This window comes from Mauremys reevesii, linkage group 14, assembly GCF_016161935.1.
Source record: "Mauremys reevesii isolate NIE-2019 linkage group 14, ASM1616193v1, whole genome shotgun sequence".
Taxonomy (NCBI): domain Eukaryota; kingdom Metazoa; phylum Chordata; order Testudines; family Geoemydidae; genus Mauremys; species Mauremys reevesii.
The window spans coordinates 40,605,911-40,631,409 of NC_052636.1; the positions used below are offsets into that span (position 1 = coordinate 40,605,911).

General features: G+C 49.7%; 1 protein-coding gene across 1 annotated transcript in view; it reads right to left on the reverse strand.

Annotated features, from left to right (window-relative positions):
- Positions 1 to 1,898: 1,898 nt before the first annotated feature.
- Positions 1,899 to 25,499, reverse strand: part of LOC120381670 (zinc finger protein 420-like) — a gene marked incomplete at both ends in the record, with an annotated part of 89,923 nt that continues 66,322 nt past the window's right edge. Inside the window, 4 exons of the mRNA XM_039499801.1 lie at positions 1,899 to 2,214; positions 22,273 to 22,719; positions 22,806 to 22,905; positions 23,803 to 23,811. Of these exons, the coding sequence (XP_039355735.1) occupies positions 1,899 to 2,214; positions 22,273 to 22,719; positions 22,806 to 22,905; positions 23,803 to 23,811 (872 nt within the window). The remainder of the gene's footprint in view (positions 2,215 to 22,272; positions 22,720 to 22,805; positions 22,906 to 23,802; positions 23,812 to 25,499) is intronic.

Sequence of the window (25,499 nt, forward strand, 5' to 3'; positions counted from 1 at the left end):
AGGCTCCGCGTGCAGCGTCGCCCCTATCTTTATCCAATCATCTACCGACAGTGACCCGTGATCCGGGTACCAGGGACATTGGCGATCGATTTCAACAAGTAGCTGCTCTAACTGACCCAGGGAGACTGGCCCGCCAGCCTGTCGTATGATAGCCTGCAGCTCTCTCGCATGAACTTTCTGCTGAGCTGACAGTTCCCCCCACATACTCACGGAATGGGGCTTTCCAGCGAGATTCGGCGCACCGAAGGCTATTCTAGCCGGTGAGCAGGGGGAATCACGTCAGGGTCACCAGATGTAGCAATAACGAAGCCAAGTCAGTCAATATGTTCCAGTGGAGCGCCCTGAACGGGGGTTTTCCACGTCCTTTTATTATAATTGGTTACATAAATCATCCTATCATGCGCATGTACTAATTCAGTCCAACTTCTCGCCCCTTCTCCTGATTGGTGCTTTATGCATTGCGTGTTCCAGTGCTAAACACCTGGTCGGCGCTTAATCAGTGTGTCTCCTGACCGGATGTGGGGGGGGGGGGGAACCACTTCAGCCGCTCTATGATCGGGGGCGGTTTTCCTACCCCCATAGTGCTTAAGAAGTGTAAAGTTCCTGCACCCTTTTATTTCTTTAATCTGGTGGCACAGATTTAAATTAGGGACTAAATTCAGGTGCGACTTAGAATCCCTGTAAGACACCAAATCTCAGGTCTCTATTAAAAATAGGTATCTTTCTGCAGCTATAGCACATTCAACACAGATTTCATTTTCTACACATTTGCAGCATCTCCCAGGGGTGAGCTGATGAGAAAAGTCACTTCCATGTTTCCCATCTCTGTCTAGATAGGGATTGTATGTCCCAAATAATAGGCAACATGCAGCTAATGGGGAAGGAGATCTCTTCAGGAGCCACTTCCTGCAGGGCCTGGGCCACAACGGCTTTGGGAGCCCAATGCATGGGCACTTTGTTTAGTTACAATTTATTTACGAGGGAATCCTCTTCGAAGCCCTTTAGAAAAAATACTGACCTAACCAACTGCACAACAGGGGGATTGGGATGGTGATGGGGAATAAGGGAATCCCTCTGATTTACCCCATCTTCTTCTGTTGTTCCAGAGGGTGAAATGACATTTTCCCCTATCCCTGCCCTGTTCCTGCTCTTTGTTATAGTTCAATATATTTTAAGTGAGAAAAATGGTAGTAAAAATATCTGCTCTGCAGCACAACCTGAACCAACATCAGAGCAACTGGGAGTGAAACAACTTCTTCCTCAAGAGTGAACTCGATGACTAACAATGGCTTTGAAATGGGGGAACAGTATAACCGTGATGCTCAGGGTTTGTTTAGACTAGGGAAAGTGATGGAGTTTAGGTCAGGTCAAGGGGGAAGCTAATGGCAACCCCTGCACCTGGGCTGCATCTGCTCTACAACTATAATTGTCTTGTTACACCAAGATCACTAACTTGAGCAGCCAACGCCATATACAGTCCTAGTGGATGGAAGGCACAGGTAGCTTTAGCCTCAGTGTAGCTTGTTGGGATGAAACCTCTCTCCCACCTGGAGCTGACGAACATTCCTGGCAGGAGGGAAACACACTCATTTGACTCAAAGGAAAGGAGTTGATAGAAAAGATCACAGGACTGACCCCAAAGAAGGGTGAGCTGCAAAAGGCAGAAGCAGGTAACTGATCTGGTGGAGCTGAGAGACCACAGTGAAGATGGTGCAAAAATCACTGTGTGGGAATTAGCAAATGTGATTTAAAAAACAAAAACAAAAAACCTTTCTCCAGCCCTAGTCAAGGGATTTAAAACAGTTCTCTCTCATGTGGATTTTCTGATGTGTAATAAGGTGTGAGCTCTGTTTGAAGCTTTTCCCACACTCAGCGCACGTGTAGGGCTTCTCCCCTGAGTGGATTCTCTGATGTCTGATAAGGTTTGAGCTCCGATTGAAGCTTTTCCCGCACTCAGAACATGTGTAGGGCGTCTCCCCTGTGTGGCTTCTCTGATGTCTGATAAGGTTTGAGCGTCGATTGAAGCTTTTCCCGCACTCAGAGCACGTGTAGGGCGTCTCCCCTGTGTGGATTCTCTCATGTCTGATAAGGTGAGCGCTCTCCCTGAAGCTTTTCCCGCACTCAGAGCACGTATAGGGCTTCTCCCCTGTGTGGTTTCTCTGATGTGCGATAAGGTGAGAGCTCTGCCCGAAGCTTTTCCCGCACTCAGAGCACGTGTATGGCGTCTCCCCAGAGTGGATTCTCTGATGTGTGATAAGGTGTGAGCACTGATTGAAGCTTTTCCCGCACTCATGGCACATGTAGCGTCTCTCTTCCAAGTTGATTCTGTTGCGTGGAATAAGGGCTGAGTGCCTACTGTAGTTTTCCTCTGGCCTCTGCTGAGTCTCACAGGCTTTTGTGTTTTCTAGGAGTGCACAACTCCTGGAAACATTCCCTTTGGATCTTCCTGATAACATCCAATGTGGATCTACTTGCACAGTGTCTTCCTGCTGGGGTTTCTCCTCCTCATTCTCACTCACCAGCCCATCGCCGGATGGGAGACAGAGAGAATCCAGACATAGGTCACTCCCTGTGCCTGAGAAAAAGGAAATGTCAGAGAGAGGAATGGAAACCAAAATATATCTGGGAGAGATCAAACCTATCAGGTGCTGATTTTCCCCAAACCCTTCCACAGAGAAGAGAGGAAGGGATCAGTTCTGGGTCCTCATTGCACCATAACTCTCGGGGAAAGTGAGATCAGGGAGGGACCTGCTGCCAGTTGTCAGTCAGAATAGGAGGGAAGCCATGAGTGACATCTGCCATAATGATTCCACATCTGCAGGGAACAATCCTGAACTTGAAGAGCTCACAGGGTCTTTGTAGGGCATCCCAAATGTTTCCTGCATTCCTAAGCAGTTGTTGAACCAATTCCTCACCTGCAAAGGAAGCTCTCGGGACCACTTCTTTCTCAGAGCCCTGGAGGTCCGGGACCCACGGCTCTTCCCCTCGTTCCAGCTGCGAGATCACATCAGGTTTGGAAACTGGAAACCCTACTGCAGGCAAAGAAAACAAGGGAGGTCAGTGGAATTTGTGGGATACTTGTCACAAAGAATATTCCATAGTTTTAACCCCATCTCATTTTTAGACAGTAACATCTGTAGCTCTCAGGATTCATCTGCTTACCTGCATCAATATCTCTTTTCTTATAAGTACAGTATTGTGATAGGTTTATTAATTCATATTAAAAAAATATTTGGCTGTAATGCAAGAAACCTACAGGCCAAAAACCTGCATTTTAAGCTAAAGCAAAGTTAGCATAGCTACATCCTGTGCCCTTTTACTCAGAAAAGGAACTGTTTTTCCTATACCCAAACAAAGTGCCTACGCTTAGGTCTAAGACCCTTTACCTAGACCAACAGACAATGAAGAATAGCAAAGGGGATTTTTCAAAGTTGCACTCACAGACTGAACAAGTACCCCACAAGTGCGCAGATACCTGTCATCCATACGCACATACATACTAGCCTATGGAGTAAGCGTACCCTAACATTTCTATGGGGGAAGACTGAAATTTGGGCATAAGAGGAAGGATTTCCGGCATTTATTTCTATAAAAAGAGGTAACCTACCTCACTATGGTATCCCCACCCCACCTCGACCTCCTCCTTCTTCTCTACACTTCACCATCTTCAACTACGTATTCATGCTATCCATCTACGACAGCTATTAACCAGTAATACGCTGCATTTATTTTCTTTTCAAACCTTAAGTTCAAAAGGGACTCGGCTAAACTTGGTCTCTCTAAACTTTATTTTAATTTGTGTATCAGATTATTTAGTTGACCTAAACAGTAAATTCCAAAGTAGATTTGACAGCTCTTTGCATTAGTTTCCCTTGCAAGAGCTGGGAAACCAGAACCGCCAGAGGCGAGGCCAACAGCAGTTTATCAAAACAGGGTGTGAATATTAACCGAAGTTTGCAGCACATAATATTGTATCATCATATGCATCTCCTGAACAACAGTAATACAATTGTAACTCTGTAATTCTACCTGTTTTACAATTTACTTACTATTTCATTGAGTTTAATAAAGTCTTTATGACTATATCTGTCTCCCTGTGAGCTTCCTGTCATACCCCCGAAGGTCCCTTTATCAATTCTGTGGAACCCGATTCGAAACACGAACTTTTATCTTTATCTTTTATCTTCTGATTAAACAAATTGGCAAGCCTAAACCCATATTAATTAATATCAATGATTAAGTATTATTAATTAATTAAAATAATTACAATACAAATTAAATTAAGTTGATATATCAAATCAACATTACTCACACACCCCAAATAAGGCTACGCATCCCAAGGCCATCTTCCTTGGCTCAAAGTGGCAGGAGAGTTACTATTATAACAAATCATATTCATTACCTTAGTGCCTAAGGACCAACTAACAGTGGGTCCCCATTGTGCTAGGCAAAGTGCAAACAGAGAATAGTAGATGGCCCATGCCCTGAAGAATTTACAATCTAAATCAGGGGTAGGCAACCCGCGGCAGCGAGCTGATTTTCAGTGGCACTCACACTGCCTGGGTCCTGGCCCCTGGTCGGGGGGGCTCTGCATTTTAAATTAAGCTTCTTAAACATTTTAAAAACCTTATTTACTTTACATTCAACAATAGTTTAGTTCTATATTATAGACTTATAGAAAGAGACCTTCTAAAAACATTAATATGTGTTACTGGCACACGGAACCTTAAATTAGAGTGAATAAATGAAGACTCAGCACAGCACTGCTGAAAGGTTGCCGACCCCGATCTAAATAGACAGGACAGACACAGAATGGGAGAAGGGGTAGAACTCACTGTTAGAATAGAGGTATTCAGGCCTGCCTGTAAAGCCTAGACTTTAAGAACGTAGGTGTATTTTTATCACTTTGTCTTTATACCCCTGTAACTAGCTAATTATCAAAATCACAGTCTGCCTGTGTAAGGGCCTTCTCTCACTAGGATAGGCTGAGGCCTTGTTCTTAGGCTAAGGCTTTTGGCTAAGCAGCAGGGGCAGCCATAAGCTGGGAAGCGAAGGGTCACATCCTCACATCCCAAACCAGTCACACTGAAATAAGGTGCTATTGGGCTGTTAGGAAGATGATCCTGTCCTGATAGCGCCCATCACCACCAGATAAAGAAACAGATCTTAAGATGGTTCAAGAAAACTTAGTTTGATAGCAGCCTGTCTGGAAAGAAATCACTTATCAATGGTTGTGAAACCCTCATTTCTGTACTGTTTTATCTTTATGGCCACCACTTTAACCTTGTTAATCAGTCTGGTTCTCTAATTGTTTCTGTCTGCTGCATAATTATTTTTTCTAGGTGTAAGTTCATTAGGGCAGTGGAATATGCTTGCTTGGAAATAACCCCAATAAACATTGCATTATCTGTGCTTCAGACTTCTGGTCATTTGCTGCTTGCTGTCTGCGTGACAAGAACCAGGGAAGTGGGAGGGTGAAGGGACATGACCTGATAACCAAGAGGTAAGCCTTTAAGGAAGGTTTTAATACACTTTGGAACAGATCAGGGATTCCCCTGAGGACTGAGAGGGAGCGATGGTAAACACGCATTTAGATACTTTTCTTGTTTTATATATTTTTCCCATAAGGCTGAACCTCTGGCATTGTCATGGATCCATAGGATCTGTGCAATGCCCTGGCTTTTAAACAGTCCTTGGGAGGTGCCCCTTGAGTGCACTAGACCCCCAAGGGCTCCCACTCTTCCACAAGGACAGGCCACTTAGCTTCAGCACCTGACAACGAGCCACTTCCTCGGTGCCCTTCCTCCACACTCCTCTCCACTTCTTCCCATTACTCTCAGCCAGCACCACCTGCTGGCACCTTGGGAGAATCTTGTGTTCCCTCCTCGTCTCTCACCACCTCATCCCTCCCTGCTGCTTCTTAGCTCTAACCCTGCACACACCCTCCCCATGTCCTGACACCCCAGAATTATCTACTCCCCCCTTCTCCTCCCCTCCCACAGCTGTTCTCCCTTCATCCGTGGGGTCCTGAATGGCAACATTATACGCTCTCCTATCAAAATAGGAGCTCATCTGACTGTCACACAAGCCATGCATGAGTCATACACCTATTTCCTCAATTTAGAATTCTACAGGAGGTATATTTTCCTCTTAAAATGAGGAATAGGCATGAAAGCTACAGTTATTAATGTATCCAATAAGGATACATTAAATGCAATTTTAAAATGACTGACGGCACCAAAAAGGCACATGTCCAAAAATGATATTAGTGGGTGGGAGATAAGGCAAAAAGGGGGCAAGGAAACTTGTCAAAACTTGTATGACAAATAAAGGTATAAAGTTATTACTGCTCAGGTTCTTTAGAGACCCCACAGCTTCTAATAACCCGGGGGACAGGACTCCTTACCCAGCGAGGTCACCGTCTCATAGTTCTCCTGCATGACATCCCTGTAGAGGGCTCTCTGAGTGGGGTCCAGCAGAGCCCACTCTTCCTGGTGAAATACACAGCCACCTCCTCGAAGGTCACCGGCCCTGAAAGAGCAAGAGTCCAACACTCAGTACCTGCTGCCTCACTTACAACCCCACTATTCACGGAACAGCAGCACCAGGGAAATGGAAGCTCCGGGAGGCACATGTTAACAGAGTCCCACCCCACCTTGCTTAGAGCAGCCAGGAGGCATCAGAGGGTGGAAAGAGAGAACCTCTGTGTCTCTCAGCTGACAGACGGAGGCAGGATCTTCACGTTTATCACATACCTACTAGCCAGAGCTTAATATAGGAGATGGGGCTGTCTCCGACCCTGCTGGTGGCTCCTGGTAGGAATCCCAACACTCTCCAAATAAAATATATGGAAGAAAGGGGAAGTCAATAGTAAAGAATAGAAGGTCAGAATTGTAGAAAGTTGGCAAGGGAAGCTATCAGAAATCAATGACCAATTAATGAAAAGAAGAAGAAAGTTTTTAAAAAGTATATTAAGTACAAAATTAATCCTAACAATGGAAGTGGCAAATTACTAGATGGAAATGGCAGAATTATCAAAAATAATGCAGAAGAGGTAAAAGTGTTCAATAAATATTTCTCTCCTGGATTTGGAGAAAAACGGATGATGTAAGTCATATAAGACGTTGACGACGACATCCTAGGACAAAAGTACACAATGGAAAATAGCTCAACTCAAACCAACACAGCACAGGCACCAAACAAGCTGAGGCAAAACAACGCACCACAAAACTGCTACAAAACATGGTGCGATCACAGTTCCAAATGGCCCCATGCAAAACAGCTCAGCGTAGAACAGGACACAGCACAAAAGAGAATTATTTCAGTGTAGGCCTGGAAGGGATCTTGAGAGGGCGTCTACTCAGTCTTTCCATTCCAACAATAACTCATGAGGATGTTGAACAGCAGCTATTACAGTTAGACATGTTTAAATAAGCAGGTCCAGATAACTTGTATCCCAAGAGTTTTGAAAGACCTGGTGGAGGAGTGTGGTGGACTTTTAATGGTGATTATAATTAGGACTTGGAAGACTGGGGAAATTCCAGAAGACTGGAATAAAGCTAATGCCGTGCCAGTATTTTAAAAGTGTAAAAGAGATGACCCAGTTAATTACAAGAGTGTTAGTCTGATACTGGGCAAGATAATGGAGCAGCGAATATGGATTTAATTAATAAAGAATTGAAGGAGGGTAATATAATTAGTACCAATTAACAAAGGTTCAGAGACAACAGATCCAATCAAACTAACTGGATATCCTTATTGGATGAGATCAAAAAGTTTGGTTGCAACTAATAGTATTGATGTAATACACCTAGACTTCTGTGAGGCATATGACTTGGTTCAGCACAACATTTTGACTAGAAAACTAGAAAGATACAAAATAAACACAACATACATTAAATAGATTAAAAACTATGATTGTAAATGGGGAACCATGGTCGAGTGGATTTCTTTCTAGCGGGTTCCCACGAGGATTGGTTCTTGGCCCTGTGCTATTTAACATTCTTATCAATGACCTGGAAGAGAATATAAAATCATCACTGATAACGTTTGCAGTTGCCACAAAGATTGCGGGTGGGGGTAACTAATGAAGTGTCAGTAGGTTCAGGCTCCAGCACTGGGAGACTGGGAAGTTTTCCCAGCCCTGGCTGGAGGGTTATTTCCTGTTTCACAAAGAGGGAAGTTCCATTCCCAACTCCTGTGCCTTGAAATTAGGCCCTGACACTACACCCCACATTCAGCATAGTGGTATGATTATCAAATGATTAGGACATAATTATGATGCATTTTGTGCAAGATGCGTCACGTTCAGTGTCATTGGAAAAGTTATGATTTGCTGAATATGATTGTCCTATTTGTGTACATGTATCATGTTCGTATCTGAAGTTATGGATATTGACTCTGTATCTGTCTTTCAAATGTGCTTACTCTAGGTAACAGCCACAACGAGCCTTTCAGGTACAACAAAGAAGCCAGACAGTGTTCATGGCTCATCAACAAAGACAATGGACCATGGAAGAGCTGAGCCTTCTTGTGAATGTTTCAGCCAGCCTATGAGTCATGGCTACTATGACTCAGCAGGACATGCTAGTGCATGTGACCAGACCATTTGACACTAAACTCCATTTTGGTACCTGTATTTTTCCACAAACTGGACTGGGAACTGAGTTTGGAACAAAGGGGTCCCGCCATATGGAAAGGCTACATAAGGTGGGATGTGACATCATTTCTTGGCTTCATTCCCACACAAGAGAACTCCTGGAAACACCTGAGGAACAAAGACTGAACTGGGGGAAGTGCTGGTCCCAGGGTAAAGAAATTTCTAGCTTGTGTATGGAAACTTGGTGGACTGCTTCTATCATCAGTCAGGGTGAGAAATTGCTAATTCAAATTCTATCCATCTAGTATGTTAGGCTTTTTTGAGTTTTTGGTCATTTGCTAAGTCATCTGCTTTGATCTGTTTGCTAACACTTATCGCTGGGAAATTGGCTGTTGTCGTCTGTCTCTCCTTGAGTGGCTCAGGTAAAGCACTCAGGTAGCTTAGTTGGGTGTATGGCGCCACCTGCTGTCGTGTTGGGTGATAACAGGGCCTGGAGAGGCTGGCGGAATCTCCAGCAAAGCAGTGTGAGAAGGTGTGATGGAGTAGGGGCTGTCTGTGTGGGAGATGGCAGAGCCGGGGATTACTTTAGGTGAGAGACAAGTGCTCAGCCTGTAACCTGAGCCAGGGAGCAGGGAGGGGTGTCAACACCTTTGCCCGGGAAGGTGGACAAAGGAAGGGGCCGGCTGGAGGGAGGGGAGTTTAGTTTCGGTTTTGGGCTGGGTGGTTGGAATTTAGGGGATTAAGCTTCCTGGACCCAGAGGGGCTTGATTGAGGGGTCCTGGCTGTGCCTCCAAGCTCTGCTGTAACCTGCATTCCTGTTGTCCATTAAACCTTCTGTTTTACTGGCTGGCTGAGAGTCACTGTGAGTCCCAGGAAGAAGGGTGCAGGACCAGACTCCCCCACGCTCCGTGACAGAAGGGCCAGCCCAGCTTGAGGGTTAGAGGGCACAGCGGTTCCCAGAAGCTCCCAGACTGCACCCCGGGTGACAACCCATCACACCCTAGAGTACACAAGTCTCAGCAGGTTTTTCACATCCTTTCCCCTCCCATTCCGCACCCTAGATAGTTCCTGCCTCCCACCCTCCTATACATTTACTGCTCCTCTCCCTCCAAGCAGAACCCACCACCAGCTCCCTGAGAATCCCTTACCTGAGCCAGCTCCATTGCAGCCATTCCCTTCCCGCTGGAAGGAGGGGATGATTTGGGGCAAAATGTGGACGTTATTCTGTAGCCTGCCAGGGCGAGAAGGGCAATGTGAGAGAATTCAGACAGGGTTTCTGTCCTTTCCACATGTCATTTCCCCCCAGCATTGTTCCCTGCTAATGGACATTCCAGGTTCTGCCACACTGTGAAGCACAGTGACCTTATCCCAGTTCAGGCCTAGCCCTCCCACCAGGGTGTAACCTCCGAGACATGGTGAAACCCTCTGTTACACTTATCAAGTTTGTGGACGATACCAAGCTGGGATGGGTTGCAAGTGCTTTGGAGGACAGAATTAAAATTCAAAATGATCTGGACAAACTGGAGAAATGGTCTGAAGTAAACAGGATGAAATTCAATAAGGACAAATGCAAAGTACTCCACTTAGGAAGGAACAATCACTTACACGCATGTAAGATAGGAAATGACTGCCCAGGAAGAAGCACTGCAGAAACGGATCTGGGAGTCACAGTGGATCACAAGCTAAACATGAGTCAACAATGTTACACTGTTGCAAAAAAAGCAAGTATAATTCTAAGATGTATTAGCAGCAGTATTGTAAGCAAGACACGAGAAGTAATTCTTCCGCTCTACTCCGCGCTGATTAGGCCTCAACTGGAAATGTTTGCCCAGTTCTGGGTGCCACATTTCAGGAAAGATGTGGAAAATTGGAGAAAGTCCAGAGAAGAGCAACAAAAATGATTAAAGGTCTAGAGAACATGACCTATGAGGGAAGAATGAAAAAATTGTGTTTGTTTAGTCTGGAGAAGTGAAGACTGAGAGGGGACATGATCAGCTTTCAAGTACATAAAAGGTCATTTCAAGGAGGAAGGAGAAAATTGTTCTTCTTAACCTCTGCAGACAGGATAAAAAGCAATGGGCTTAAATTGCAGCAAGGAAGGTTTAGGTTGGACATTAGGAAAAACTCCCTAACTGTCAGGGTGGTTAAGCACTGGAATAAATTGCCTAGAGAGGTTGTGGAATCTCCATCATTGGGGATTCAGAAAGAAAAAGGTTGAGAACCCTTGGAATAAGGGATCATCTGTCACGAAGGTGAGCTCACCTGCGTGGCAAGATATATGGGATCACCCAAGGGGATTGTCTGTGATTCCATGTTAATGCTGTTACAGTGCCTGAAGCGTTTACACTGGATACTTGGTTGGTGAAATCTCCATACAGACCTCACACCCAATTTGGGGTTTGTTCCCTGCTTCTTACCAGTCTGCCTGAGGCTGCTGCTCGTGCTCTCGAGTCACTGAAGACAGCATTACAGAGAGAGGGGCTGTGACTTCCCCATGGTCAGTAAACAGGTCTGTGACAGAGCCAGGAACAGACCCTGTTAATGCCAGAGCCCCGTCACCCGCAGCTTGGAAAGGCCCCTGAGCACACTGTATTAGGCTGCAGGAAGAGGTGTGCGGGGACTGCAGCTGAGCTGCCCTGCCAAGACAGCTTGTGCATCCCTAGACAAACCACCTCGCTGGGGGGGTGTCCCCTGGGTCAGGAGAAGTCAGTGTCCAGTCCTGTGGGGCTGCGCTCCTGGCTCATACCTCCAGCACTCACTGCTGCCCCTCCCTTACCAGCTGCACTGTTCAGCCAGCCCCAGGCCTCTGTGAGGTCACTTCTCCCCGCCCCCACCTCAAACCTTCAAACTGGGACATGGTGCACCAGTGCCAATCAGAGTGCACTAGTGTAAATTCTGTCTGTACTAAGGGTTTGCACCAGTGCCTAAAACACCAGGGTGGCAGAGACCTTCAGAAACAGCAGTACGGTGGCACTAGAAACTATTTCTAGCTCGGTCACAGACAGCCTGGGTGAGCTTGGACACGTCAATGTTTCTCCTCCCAACTTCAGTCTCTTACCCAGCTGCCACTCACTGGGGTCTCCTCTCTCCAGAGCTTCTCACCACTACAATCTGTGTGGGTGTCCCCAGAGCTAAGGCAGGTCAACTCGGGAATAGTCTTACAAGGGGGCTGGGAGTCTCTGTCCATGGAAGTTTTTAAGAACAGGTAGGACAAAGCTCTGTCAGAGATAATCTACAGATACTTGGTCTTGCCTCGGCAGAGAGAGCTGGACTTGATGACATCTTGAGGTCCTATCACGCCCTACATTTCTAGGATGTGATGCGATATATACGTATAAAAACCCAACATACAGAATAAAACCCACCACAACATAATGTCAGGCAATTCAGGGGGGAAAAAAACACAACCTACACTCCACAGCATAAAATGACAATACAAAGGAGAAGAAAGCAACAGATGCAAACAACGACATCCTAGGACAAAAGTACACAATGGAAAATAGCTCAACTCAAACCAACACAGCACAGGCACCAAACAAGCTGAGGCAAAACAACGCACCACAAAACTGCTACAAAACATGGTGCGATCACAGTTCCAAATGGCCCCATGCAAAACAGCTCAGCGTAGAACAGGACACAGCACAAAAGAGAATTATTTCAGTGTAGGCCTGGAAGGGATCTTGAGAGGGCGTCTACTCCAGCCCCCTGTGATGAGGCAGGACCAAGTATCCCTAGACATTCCCAGACTGGTGCATCTCTAACCTGGTCTTAAAACCTCCAGTGAAGGAAATTCCACAGCCTCCCTTGGAAGCCAATGCAAGGCAAACACAGACCAAAACAACGCTGCACACACACACGCTGGGCTTGGGTTAAGGGGAGAGGCAAGAATTCAAACAATTTGGGTTCAGTTCCCAGTTTTGCCCCAAATTCTCCATGCAAACTTGTTAGACACCAGCGGCTGGCCCGTGCCCACTGACTTGGGCTCACACGGCTCAGGCTGTGGGGCTGTTTAATTGTGGTGTCCATGTTCCAGCTGGGGCTGCAGCCCAAGATCTGGCACCCTCCCACCTCGCAGGGTCCTACAGCCTGGCTCCAGCCCGAGCCCAAACATCTACACTGCAATTAAACAGCCCCTTCGCCTGAGCCCTGTGAGCCTGAGTCACCTGGCATGGGCCAGCTGGGGTTTTAGTGGCAGGGTAGAGATACCCTTGGTGTCTGTTCAGCACCTGTCACAATGGGGACCCTGATCTCGGTGTCTGTGCAGAGCCCTGCACAACAGGGACCTGACCTCAGTCAGGGACTCTGCTACTCCCGGCATTACAGGATCCCGGATTTTGTTTAGGGCCCCTGCAGCATCTGGCAAAATGTGGGGGCAGGATCTCTGTCAGGGTCTGTGCAGTGCCCAGTACAGTGGTGGGGTGTGATCTTCATTAGGGTCAGTGCAGTGCCAGACCCAACAGGGACACAGATCTCAGTCGAGGTCTCTGAAGTGCCCAGCACAATGGAGGCAGCGGTTTGGGTCGCAGTCGTGCACTGCCTGGCCCAAGGGGGGGGGGGGGCATGATCTCAGTCCAGGTCTCAGTTTTACCTGGCACAACAGTGGGGTCTGATCTCACCTGGGGTCTCTTCAGTGCCTGGCAGAACAGGGCCCAGATCTCAGTTGGGGTCTCTGCAGCGCCAGGCAGTACGATAGGAGCCCTGATCTCAGTCACACACCTGGGGAGAAAAGCGGGAAGATTTTTGAGAATTCAATATCAGTATTTCAGAACTGAGGAGAAAATGGGGCACAAACTAAATATTTGCCAATATAAGAGAGAAGCACCAACATCTGGGAGATTGTGTGTCACCATTTAACAGTTGAAGAGAAAAGATGGGAAATTGGAGGAGATTATACAAGGATATTGAATCAACAACAGAATGGGAGGGATTCTTCTTGCCCCACACTCACATGGCCGGCAGGGAGCCCTGGGTGACGTCTTTTCACAGGGGACAGGAGGGGGCTGGAGTGAGAAAGTCACTATCAATGGGGAGGGGCTGGCAGTGGGGTCTGGGAACGTGACTAGCAGGTGATGGGGTGGGGGGGCTGCTGGGTTGGGCAGGTGGGGGAGGGGAAGTAGCTGGGACTGGGAAACCGGGGGCTGGGCCGTCTCCATGGGGGACACTTGCTCCTCCCTCCCCTTCCTGGCCCTTCCCAGGCCCCGTTGCCACCAGAGAGTGGCCCCCCCAGCCCAGCCCAGAGGTGTCCCTGTCTCAGGGCCCCCCCCCCCTCTGCCCATTCACCCTCTGCCCAGCTCAGGAATCACTGGGGGGAACCATTTCCCACCCGCACAAGGACAAATCCCTGCAGGTGGAAATGGGGGAAACCCCCCAAACCTGAGACCTGAACTGGCCACTGGCGAAGGGGAGAGAAAATGGGGCACAATCGGGGGGGGGGGACAGGGAACTTCTCAGGGGTTGGGGGAGGGGGGTCACCCTGGGCGCTGCTCGTGGCTCTCTAGGGAGAAAGGGGGCAGGACGGGGGAGGAGGGGGGTCCCCACGGGAGGGGGCAGCGGTAAATCCGAGGGGATCTCAGCCCCCCCCCTTTCTCTCCCCGCTCCTCGGGGGTCACCGGCCCCCCCCCGGCCCTGTCCGGGCTGCACCGACCTTTCCGCCTACTCCCCGCGTCCGCCCACCCCGGCCCTGGCCCCACGCAGGACCCCGGGCCGGGCACGGGGTGTTAATGAAGGGCTCTCCCGCCGCGATCTGCGCATGCCCAGAGCCCCACCGGCACCAACCCTTCTCCGGCCCGGGAGAGGCTCCAACGGCCCCGCGCGAGCCAGGCAGAGCCGCAGCGCCCAACGCTCCTTTGCAGCCCGGCTCCGGCTCCTCTGCCAACGTCACTTTCGGTCCAGGGAGAGTCAGGAACTACAACTCCCAGCCTGCCCCGGGGCCGCTTCCGCTCTCTCCAGCCCAGGGAAGGGAGGGTTCTAACCGCTGTTACTGCGGGGTTTCTCCAGCTGGGCCCCGCCCCCCGGGCAGCCCCGGGCTCTGCCCGCCCCAGCCCCGCCCGGAGCCCCCGGGGAGTGAGAGACCCCGGGGGGGGGCGCTGGGGGGGCGGGCACGTGACTCTGCCCCGGGGAACCCGGGAGAAGCCTCGGAGCCGCCTCGGCCCCAGCGGAGCCGCAGCAGGATCCGCCCCCCCCCGGCTGGGATGGGGGGGCCCGGCGTGGCGGTCCGTGGGGGGTGTCGTGTGGGGGGAGAAGCTGGAGCTGGGGAGGTCAGTGGGACGCGGGCGAAGGGGGAGGGGGTTAATTGGATCCTGTCCCTGTTGGTGCCACTTGCCTCTCGCCCCGATACAAATTCTCCAGTTCTGCCCCTTTCTCGCTCAGTGTCTCACCCGGGCTGAAAATCCGGGAGATTCGCCCTTTCCCGCCAACGAGCCGCTCTCCGTCTCCCCATTTCCCCTGGTCTCTCCAGGAGTCTGATTTTCCACCTCCAGTTGCAGGTCCTGACACGTGTTCTCTGCACATCTCAAGGGTGGATGTGCCCAGCCCTGAGGCTGTGGGTCCTGGAGGTGGGTATCGCTGGGGGCCTGGTGGCTGCAGAACAGCCGGGGTGGGCGTCTCTTGGGGAGGCGGGACAGGGGGTTAGAGGGAGCCTGGTGCTGTGCCAGGGGCTCCGTCTGGGCTTCCCCGGCTGGCTCCTGGCATCGCTGCCGTGCCCAGTGCACAGAGCTGGGGGGGGGGGTCCCTGGCAGTAGGTCTGGGGATGCCAGGGACGCAGAGTGAGGGGTCCCACTGAAAAGCATCAGGGGGTCCCGCGGGGGGGGGGGGGGGATCCCAGACAACGGGCAGATCCTGCGGGGGGGGAGTCCTAGGCAGGCAGTGAGGGACTGAGTTCCCAGTGGGCGGGTCCCTGCTTGCTGGGGGCTCATGGTGGGGGGAACCCTCTGGGATTCCCAACCTGACACTCATGGTCTGGTGGGACTTCCCTGGCCGGTGAGGCTTTGAGGGGTATCTGGGGTCCCTGGCTGGGGACTCTCAGGGCTGTGGGCTCTGGGAACTTCTACTAACTATGATCCTTCTCTCTGATCAACTTGTGCCAGAGTCCTGGCTCCAAGCACTGCCGGGCATTTCCCAGTCACAGGCCCTGTCACTGTGATAACTTTCTGTCCACTTATCAGTCACTGTTCGTGTGAAATCACAGATTTTGCTTTTCTCCTCTTTTGAAAACTGCAGGAACTTTCGGTTCTGTTTGGAAAATTTGTGCCCCCCCAGTCCTTGTCCTCGATCTGGGGGGTGAGGGAGGTGGGAAGGGGGTCAGCACTGCCACACAATGGTCCCTTCCACAGCGTTCTGGACTCATTCTTTCTGAACTCTGGTTTCATTGAGACCATTGTTAATCCAGAGTCACTGTATGGAAAGACAAGGAGTGACTCCGGATGGACAGTGGGGCAAATGAGATTAGCAATTCTCCTGTGAGGAGGGGCTCTCGTTAGCTGCTCTCCCAGAGAGCTAAAGGAGGAAGCTGCTCAAACGCTCTGTCCCTCTCTGCTCAGGATATTGGGGTTCAGCTTCCTGGGTCAGAGGCTGCAGCCTCCATTGTGATCTGGGAGACCAGGCTTAGCAGCTGCTGCCCCAGCGGGGTTCTGTGCTGGGAAGTGACCTGGATTAAAGCTGCTTCTCTGCCTGGCCCAGGGGATGACTTTCTCCAGCTGGTCCTAGCCCCCTAGGGCAGCCCTGTGCCCTGTTAATACTAAATTCTGATCCAGACATTTCAAGTAACTGAAAGAAACAAAGGGAAAATGCTGGGGTCTGGCCTTAAAATGACTCTACACAAACAGACCCCCCCCCTCATTTCTCGTCCAATTAACAATTGCAGGAGCCAATCCAGCCATGGGGGAGCAAACAACCCAGGCAGGGGACTTACCGACCAGATGGGCAGGAGAGGGGAAAAGGAGATAGAAGGAGAAAGAGACTGAAAGGGGCTGTGGGGGAGAAGAGTTTGGAGAGAGATTTCCAGATCTCTAATCTGCCCAGACAGATGTATTGCTGCACCCTGGGTAGAGTCACTTTCCTGTGGAAAAGATGAGAATCAGACAGAGGAAAATCCAGTTCCTGACTCCATATCCCTCCTGCTGGGGTGTGGCTGCCGTGGGGTTAGTGTCTGAGGATCCCCACAGTGACTCCTTTCGTTCTGCTTTTTTCTAGCCTTGTGTTCAGAGACTGTTACGGGGTGAGGGGAGGGAGAAGGGCGGTTAAAATGTCTCTGTGGGCTTAGCCTGGCAGGAGAGGCCAGGTCTACACTTTACAAAGAGATGAAGCCTTTCTCAGCATGGCAGACTCTAGGTGCCTGTCTGCAGGAAAGGGCCTGGGGGAATCATGCTGTGAAATGAATTAAAGCCTGTTCTGAAACCTTCACAACTGCCCTTCTCGCCCTGCCAGGCTGCAGAATAACATCCATGTTTCACTCCAGTTCATCCCATCCTCTCGTTGGACAGGGGAGAGAAATGGCTGCAGAGGAGCCAGTTCAGGTAGGTATTATCAGGGGGGTTGCTGGTGGGTTCCTCCGGGAGAGGGACAGCAAATACGTGGGAGCTGGGAAGGTTTGCACAGGCTGGTTTGCAGGAAATGCACAGGGTAGAGAAAGGGAGGAGGACAGGGGTGTGCTAAACCTGCTGGGAGTTATTTAATATGTGGCCTAGATTCTAGGAACAGACCCAGGAGGTTCGGCGGTGGAAATGCTCTAGTTTGTGGAGCAGAAAATAACCCAGCTGCATGGGGCTGGGAAAACTGACCAGACTCGTAGTGCTGGAGCCCGACCTGACTAACCAGCGGCTGCTGTGAGATATGAAGGAGGCACCCACCAGTGAGGCTTAGGAGATTCCTCCCTTCACATCCAGCTCTTCAGAATGGGGAGGTTGTTGGGCTTCCTACCAGGAGCTCTCCTGGACCCTGCTAGGGCTCCATCTCCTGAATCAGTCTGTGGCTAGTAGGGGGTGATGGCTCTGCTGGGAGAGAGGAGGGGCTCTCGCCTGTCCCCTCCCCTGGTGTTTCCTGGATGCTCTGAGCAGGGTGGGGGTGGGACTCTGACTGCAATCCACCCAGAATTTCTGTTTGGCTCCTGTCCCCCATGTATAGGGGGGCTGTGAGTGGGGCAGCAGGTACTGAGTGTTGGACTCTTGCTCTTTCAGGGGCCGGTGACCTTCGAGGAGGTGGCTGTGTACTTCACCAGGGGAGAGGGGGCTCTGCTGGACCCTGCTCAGAGAGCCCTCTACACTCAACATTTTGCTGTCCAAATGCATAAAAACCTAGCAAACCTGTCCATCAGCTGAAATCAGTTCCAATCCTCTAAGTGTCTAGTTTATGTTTTCATCAATTAAACAAAAGGTATCATTCCCTGAAGCAGAGCTCAAGTTTGAAATACAGGCAGCATAGAGCCAATATTCATAATGTCAACTACAAAAAAAGATACACATCTAGAGATAGCATCATTATATTCAGCCAATCAGAACCTCTCCATAGACCCCTTACACGACCACTTCACTGTAATATTGGCTGCAAATATAGAACAGTGGTCGCAACGGTGATCTATACAGTTACAGATTATGTCAATAACATCACAGGAGGTGACACAGCATCAGTGAGTCTGATACTGGAATACTGCCTCCAGTTTTGGTGTCCTCATTTGAAAAAGATGTTGTGAAATTGGAGCTGGGGCAGCAAAGAGCCACCTAATGTTCTGAGGACTGGAAAAAATGCCTTCTAGTGAGCTATTGAAAGAGCTCAACCTGTTTAGCTGATCAAAAGAAGATTGAAAGGTGACTTAATTGAAATGCCTTAATGGAGAGAAAAGATTGGGTATTTAAAGGCTCTTTAATCTAGCAAAGAAAGGCATAAGAAGACGCAATGGCTGGAAGGTGAAGAAAGACAAATTCATATTACAACTAAGGCACAAAAATTCAACAGTGAGGATGATTCACCACAAGAACAAGCTACCAAGGAAAGTGGTGGATTCTCCATCTCCTGATGTAATTTAATGAAGACTAGATGCCTTTCTGGAATGTGTTTGCCTTAAAAGTAGCTATTGTGTCCTACAGGAGGCCTGTGATATGCAGAGGGTCAGATTAGATGCTCTAATGGTCTCTTCTGGCCATAAAGTCGACTCATTTCTGAAAAACCGAGTGTAGCATTGGGAGCAGTGTCTGATGTTTCCCTGTCTAGCCAGCTTGCTGACTAGAACGAACGCTCCTGGAGTGGGGTGATCCACAGGGAGTAGCTCAAACCTCCAAAGTGCCTAGGCAGGGGCAGGACATTAGCCTAGCAAGGGAGGGGTGTGGCAGTGACATCACAAAGGCCTGTTGCAGGACCTCAGACTATTGGTCAGAGGTGGTGGGGAGGTGGTGACCTCACAGAGAGATGCTGACATCAGCCAGGCAGGACATGGGTGAGGGGCAGGGAAACCTCAGAGACCCCTGTGGCTTTGCTTCAGCAAGTCTCCTTCTCCAGGTCTCTCTCTGAGGACTGAGAGAGTATTTGGGTTCACGGATGTGAGCACCAGGAGGAACCTCTTTCAAGTTTTCTCCTTCCCTTTTAGTGATTTTACTAGAAAACAGCCGTCCCTGTTTAGAAGGTAAGAGCCTCCTGGAGGTTTGAAAGCTGTTCAGTCTGATCCATCTGGTGACAGTTGAATTCTAGGCATGGAAGACACGAGCTTAAGGAGGCAGAACTTTATTCTGCACCTGGGATTTTGTCCCTTAGAATCACTGGGGACATTAGGGTTTGTTCTTTTTGCTTCCCCTCTTCCTCCCTCCTCTTTTCTCTTGCCTTTGTCCTTTTACCTGTTCCTCCCAACACCAGGAGGGGTGTGTGTGTGTGTTATGGGGAGTGCTCTGCAGCTCCCACTGTGGGAGGTCCACCCAAAAATATGGGGCTGAAATAGTGCTCGGGCAGTGATCCCCACCTGGGCCATTCTTTGGGCTCGCTGGTGAGAACCCTCAGCCTCCCGTCCTCAGTCTCTATCCCTGATTGGCTGAGCAGGGGGTTATTGACAGGGACGAGACTCAGGTCCTTGGTGCTCTCTTTTAAGAGCAAGGAAATAAGTCAGAACCAGTTCTATGTTTGATGAATTTTGCTGCTTCTCTGCATTAATGGTCTCTCAGGAGAACTGCAACGTTAGAGAGAATCGTGAACTGCTCAAATACTTGCTGAATAATTACTGTGCACTGTTGTTGGTCTGGAGCTCATCAGAGCACTTTATTCAGGTCATTCACTGTCTGAAATTCAAGATCTGATGGTAAGTTTGAAAATCAGGGCTCTTGGGTTCTATTCCCAACTCCGCCACTGGCTGGGTGTGTGACCTAAGACAAGTCAATTCTCCTTTCTCAGCCTTAGCGTCTCCCTCTTTCAAGTAGGGATAATAATGATCCGGTCCTACCTACCTCACGGTGCGTGGAGGCAGGGTCGGCTCTAGGTTTTTTGCCGTTCCAAACAAAAAAAAATGTTGGCTGCCCCCACCCTCAGCCCTGGGGTCCCCCGCCAGAGGAGCCTGCTGAGCCCTGGGCTTCCCCCCACCCCCACAGGCCCCTGCCACCCCAGCCCTGGGCTCTCCCCCCGCCCCCCGACACCCTGTGCCAACAACATAGGTTTGTTCCCAGTCCGCCCAGGCTGAGCTGCTCCCGTTTATGCTCCGTCTCCAGTCGGCACATGCCCAGAGAGGGTGAGGGTGTGTGGCCTCTTCAGCCCACATGGCGCAGTTAACCCTAGCAGTGCCAGGTCAGGGTGGATGCACCTCATCACAGACAGCATTTCCCAAATGTTGGGATTAGCTAGGAGATCTCTTCAGGAGTAACCTCCTGTAGGGACTGGGTCACAAATACCTTGGGAACCAAATACCTGGGCGTTTTCCTAGTTCTGAATCACTTGCTGTGGAATTCTATCCCTGGATCATCTGAGACAATATTGACTTAAACACCTGAACTACCCTGTGCACTTACTTCGGTCAGTTGCACCCATTTGGGGTCTGCTGCTGTTCACCTTTTCAGAGTGGAGATTTAAACATACGACTGTTTCTTTGATAATATGTCCAACAGCTTGGAGTATTCTCTCCTGTTGACTGAACTGCATTTGAATTTTCTTCATGTCATCATTCAGGAATAGGGGGAAAAACAAACCTGAAGTAAAAAAATGGTAATTTGTCTGAAATTTCCCAAAAAATCTGAGCTGCATTCTGTCAAACAAAACTAACATGCAGTTATATGACCAAGGAGCCTTCATGAAAGATAGAAAACCCATATCACAGAGAGGTAGAAGACACTTTCATTTTAATTTAAAAGTGAAATTCCAGACTAGGTTACATCTGATGTCTCAGAATCAGGATGAGAGATTCTCCCATGATCCACTGAAACCTGCTTCTCCCAGCGCTTTCTCATGCATCCGACGAAGTGGGTATTCACCCACGAAAGCTCATGCTCCAAAAGTCTGATAGTCTATAAGGTGCCACAGGATTCTTTGCTGCTTTTACAGATCCAGACTAACACGGCTCCCCCTCTGATACCTTTCTCATTAGTGTTATTTACAGGAGTTATAGCACCTTCATAACGGAGAAAAACAGCCGACCTTCCCAGAAGCAGCTTTGCCATTGAGGGAAAAGGGGATTTGAACGGTGCTTGGGATCCATTTGAAATCCTTCCAAGTCTGACACTTTCATCTCCTGCCAGACTGACTCTGATTTAGGATCAAAGACGTGTACAAGCACCATTCCCAAGCATGGACAGCCAAGAACATGACCCCACCAGACACGCTGGGAAGCGAAGGAATACGAAGGGGTGAACTGAGCATGGCTCAGGCACAAGGTAACAGTTCTGGGGTGATGGGGAAGGATGGAATGTCTGAGTCGCCCCATCTCCTTCCAGTGTCACAGAGCCTAAAATGACCCTTATTTCCTTGACACTGCTCCAGCTCTTCTTCATATTTAAATATATTTTAAATGAGAAAAAAAAGTCAACAAAATAACTGCTGTTCGGCACAATCCAGGGTAATGTGAGAACAACTGGGAATGAGACAATGTCTCCTCAAAGAGGAACTTGACGTCTCTAACAGTAACTTTGCACTGGGAGGAGGAGTACAAATGTGAATCTCCAGGTTTGTTTAGAAAAGGAAATGTGGTGATGGTTAGCTCAGACAGGAGGAAATGTGCATGGTAACTCCACCGACTATCCATGGCCCATGTCTTTAGTGCAAGAATAGTTCTCTTTTTACATCAGGAAAGTGAACTCAAGCTAGCTAACTCCATGACAACCACAGTGTTGAGACCCAGGTAGATTTTATCTCAATGTAGCTGGTTGAAGACACCCCCCATCTCCCCCACCTGGGGTGATGACATTCCTGGTAGAAAGGACACCCGCTCCCATGACTCGCAGGACAATGGAGTTGATACAAAGGACCACAGGATCCACCCCAAAGACGGGCGAGCTTCAAAAGTGGGCAACTCATGTGTGGGAGCTGAGGGACTACAATGTGCAAAAGATGCAAACAGCCTTAACACTCACTACCTGGGAACTGTCAAAAGAATTAAAGAAAAAAATCTCCTGACAGCTCTAGAGAAGGTTTTTATGAAGTTTATCTCCTTTACGGATTCTCTGATGTTTAGAAAGGCCTGAGCTATGAGTGAAGCTTTTCCGCACTCACTGCATTCATAGGGTTTCTCTCCGGTGTGGACTGTGTAATGTGTGACAAGGGTTGAGCTCCGAGAGAAGCTTTTCCCGCACTCACTGCATTCATAGGGTTTCTCTCCTGTGTGGCTCCTCTGATGCATAGTAAGGTTTGAGCTCCGAGAGAAGCTTTTTCCACACTCGCAACATTCATGGGGTGTCTCTCCTGTGTGGACTCTCTGGTGAGAGATAAGGGAGGAGAAGTGACTGAAACTTTTCCCGCACTCACGGCATTCATAAGGTCTCTCTCCTGTGTGGACCCTCTGATGCCTAGTAAGGTTTGAGCTTCGGGTGAAGTTTTTCCCACACTCACAGCATTCATAGGGTCGCTCTCCCGTGTGCGTTGTCTGATGAGAGATAAGGGCTGATCTCTGAGTGAAGCTTTTCCCGCACTTGCAGCATTCGTAGGGTCGCTCTTCTGTGTGGATTCTCTGATGAGAGTTAAGGGTATATCTCTGAGTGAAGCTTTTCCCGCACTCACGGCATTCATAGGGTTTGTCTCTCTGTGTATTCGCTGATGCCTACTAAGGGCTGAGGTACGATTGAAGCTTTTCCCACACTCACAGCATTTGTAAGGTGTCTCTTTCGTGTGGATTATCTCATGTCGAATAAGGGCTGAGCGGTAGTGGAAGTTTTTCCCACACTCACTACACGTAGTCTCTCGCTTTTCCGTGAGGATTTTCTCCTGGGACGTAGTTTCCTTGAGGTCCCTGTGAGTTCCCTGACAATTAATGGGTTCATCCACTCTCTCCTCTGAGTGGTTTCCCTGCTCTCTCTCTGGTCTGTGGTAATTTTCACCAGCTTTTCCCTGCTCATGGGGGCTGGACACACTCTCTTTGGCTCTTCGCAGTAATTCCCCATGCGCTTCGGTGAGCTCAGCATCTTCCTGGTGAGGATTCTGCTCCTCGCTCTCCCTCACCACCCCATCACCTGCTAGAAGAGAGGAGAAATCTCAGAATTGGGGATGGAAAGGCAGAGAACAAACCCAAGTAAGTGCTGGAGAGACAGAAAATAAAAATCAGGGACTCAACTCCCCCTAACTCTTCCCCACAGGGGACAGTGGAGGGGATCAATTCTGCTCCCCACCCAGGACCGGCCTTTAGGGGTTGCACGGGGTGCCCCACCCAAGGGGGGGCCAGGCGCAGGGTTTGGATTCCCACCTGACCTGCTGCCGAGAGGCTCGCTGGGCTGATGAAAGCGGCACAGGGGGCAGATAAGCAGCTGTGTGGGGGAGTGGGAGAGACCTGAGCTGCAGGGGGAAATTGGACGACCAGCCGTCAGAGCCAGGTGACTGCTCCGGAGCAGAGGGGCCCCTCTCCGCCCTGCTCCACGTGTGCAGCTGCTGCTGTTCCTGTCCCCCCACCCCCCGGTCCCCCCCGGAGTCGCCCCGTCCACCCCCGACTGGGAGCATCCTCCTGACTGCTCTGCAGGGGGGAGGTGCTGATTGATGGGGGGGTGTCCCCCTTCCCCCCACCCAGGTACCCGATTTCCACTGAGCTGGGGTGACGGGACAGGGGGAATCTGCGTGTGCTGCTGCCTCTCTGGGGCCGGAGCTGCCAGCAGCTGCTTGTGTCTGAACAAGCCTAGTTCAGGCTCCTGACCCTGAGAACTTTCTTAAAGAGACAGCGCGCTCAGTCACTCAGGCACACACACACACACACACAGAGTCCTTTACACACTCCCTTCAACATTCACACACTCTTTAATATCCTCCCCTCAACACACACACACCAGGGCTCCCCGCATCCAGGTCACTTCCGCACCTGGGCTGTGCTGACACATCAGTGAGGACTGCATTCCTGTACCAAACAGTCACTGGAAGGGGGCAGACAAAGGCCTTTAGGACGAGGCGTCCGTCACTGTCAAAAGATCATCTCCCTCCTGCAGGTCACTGGCAGCCTGAATTTGTTCCTTATCCTCCCAGAGTCTGGGGGCTGGAATCAGCACGACCCAGCCCCTCCGTATGTAGCAGGAACAAACACAAACCTGGTCTTTAAAACAAGCTGTTCCCTTCCTTCTCAGGGAAGATTTTTCTGTGATTGAAGTTGAGCTTCAGTTCCCCTCTCCTAGGGGTGGGGCTGGTGTGGGGCCAGCTCCAGTGAGATCTGTTTTCACCTTTGCCCCCTTTCAGTCACTCTGGGATGGTAACTCTGCTCCCAGCTGTCAGGCAGCTTCCAGCCCATCCACCCTGCTCATTAACTCTGTGGTCATATGTCACTCCCTCTGCCAGCACTCACAGCTTGCAGGAAAGCTACTCCTGCCAGATGCATTGGTGGTATAGTGGTGTGCGTAGGTGCCTTCTAAGCAATTCATCTGGGTTTGATTCCCAGCCAATGCAATAATGGCTTTTCTCTTCTGTTGTTTCCTCATCTGGAAGTGGTTTAATTTCAGTCACATTGTGTTACAATCACATTATCTATAGAACGAGACAATAAATGTGTCGAAGTCCAGCAGGTCATACAGGCTGGAGGCACACAAGGGGCTGGAATGTGTCATCTGAGAAAGACAGAACACTTGGAAACCTGCATCTCCCATCCCCTGGCCTTGCGTGTTATGATTCCAGCTGCGTGAGCTGTTTGTAGGATGTTCCGGCATGGTGGGGAAATGAAGTTTTGAGTCAGTTTTTGCTCCTGCAGGTTCCTTTGCTGTTATAATTATAATGACATGAACAAAAGGGAGGCAAAATAAACATAAACCCCAAGTTGCAATACAGGTGGGGAAAGAGAAGATCACAGTTAAGCCAAACACTTCAAAATAAAAATTAATACTAAAAAAGGGGCGGGGGGAAGAGATCAGGTATGTGGAGATCCTTGATATTTCAATGCACATTGTTAGAATCAAAGTTCAGACTTGACACTGGAAAACCCGCAACTACCTGTCTCTCTGAACACCTGTGATGAGCAAGATGGAGTTGGGACACCTGTTCTGCTTCAATCATTTATTGTCTCTCTGTTCTCTCCTTCGCCCCCCAATTCCTCATCTCCAATGTCTCTGCCTTTCTCCTCTTGCTCCCTCTCCCCTGCCCTTTCCAGGAACTCACGCTCTACAGCATTTAGGACAAGCCAGAGCTCCCATGTTCTGCACATGAGCCTGTGTCAGAGGACGTGGGACCCCGGTCAGAACCAGTCACCGGATCAATATGTCCCTTTATGGGCGACTTCTCTGCCTGCTCTGCAATTTACATCTTCCCCCCCCCCTGCAAACAGGGT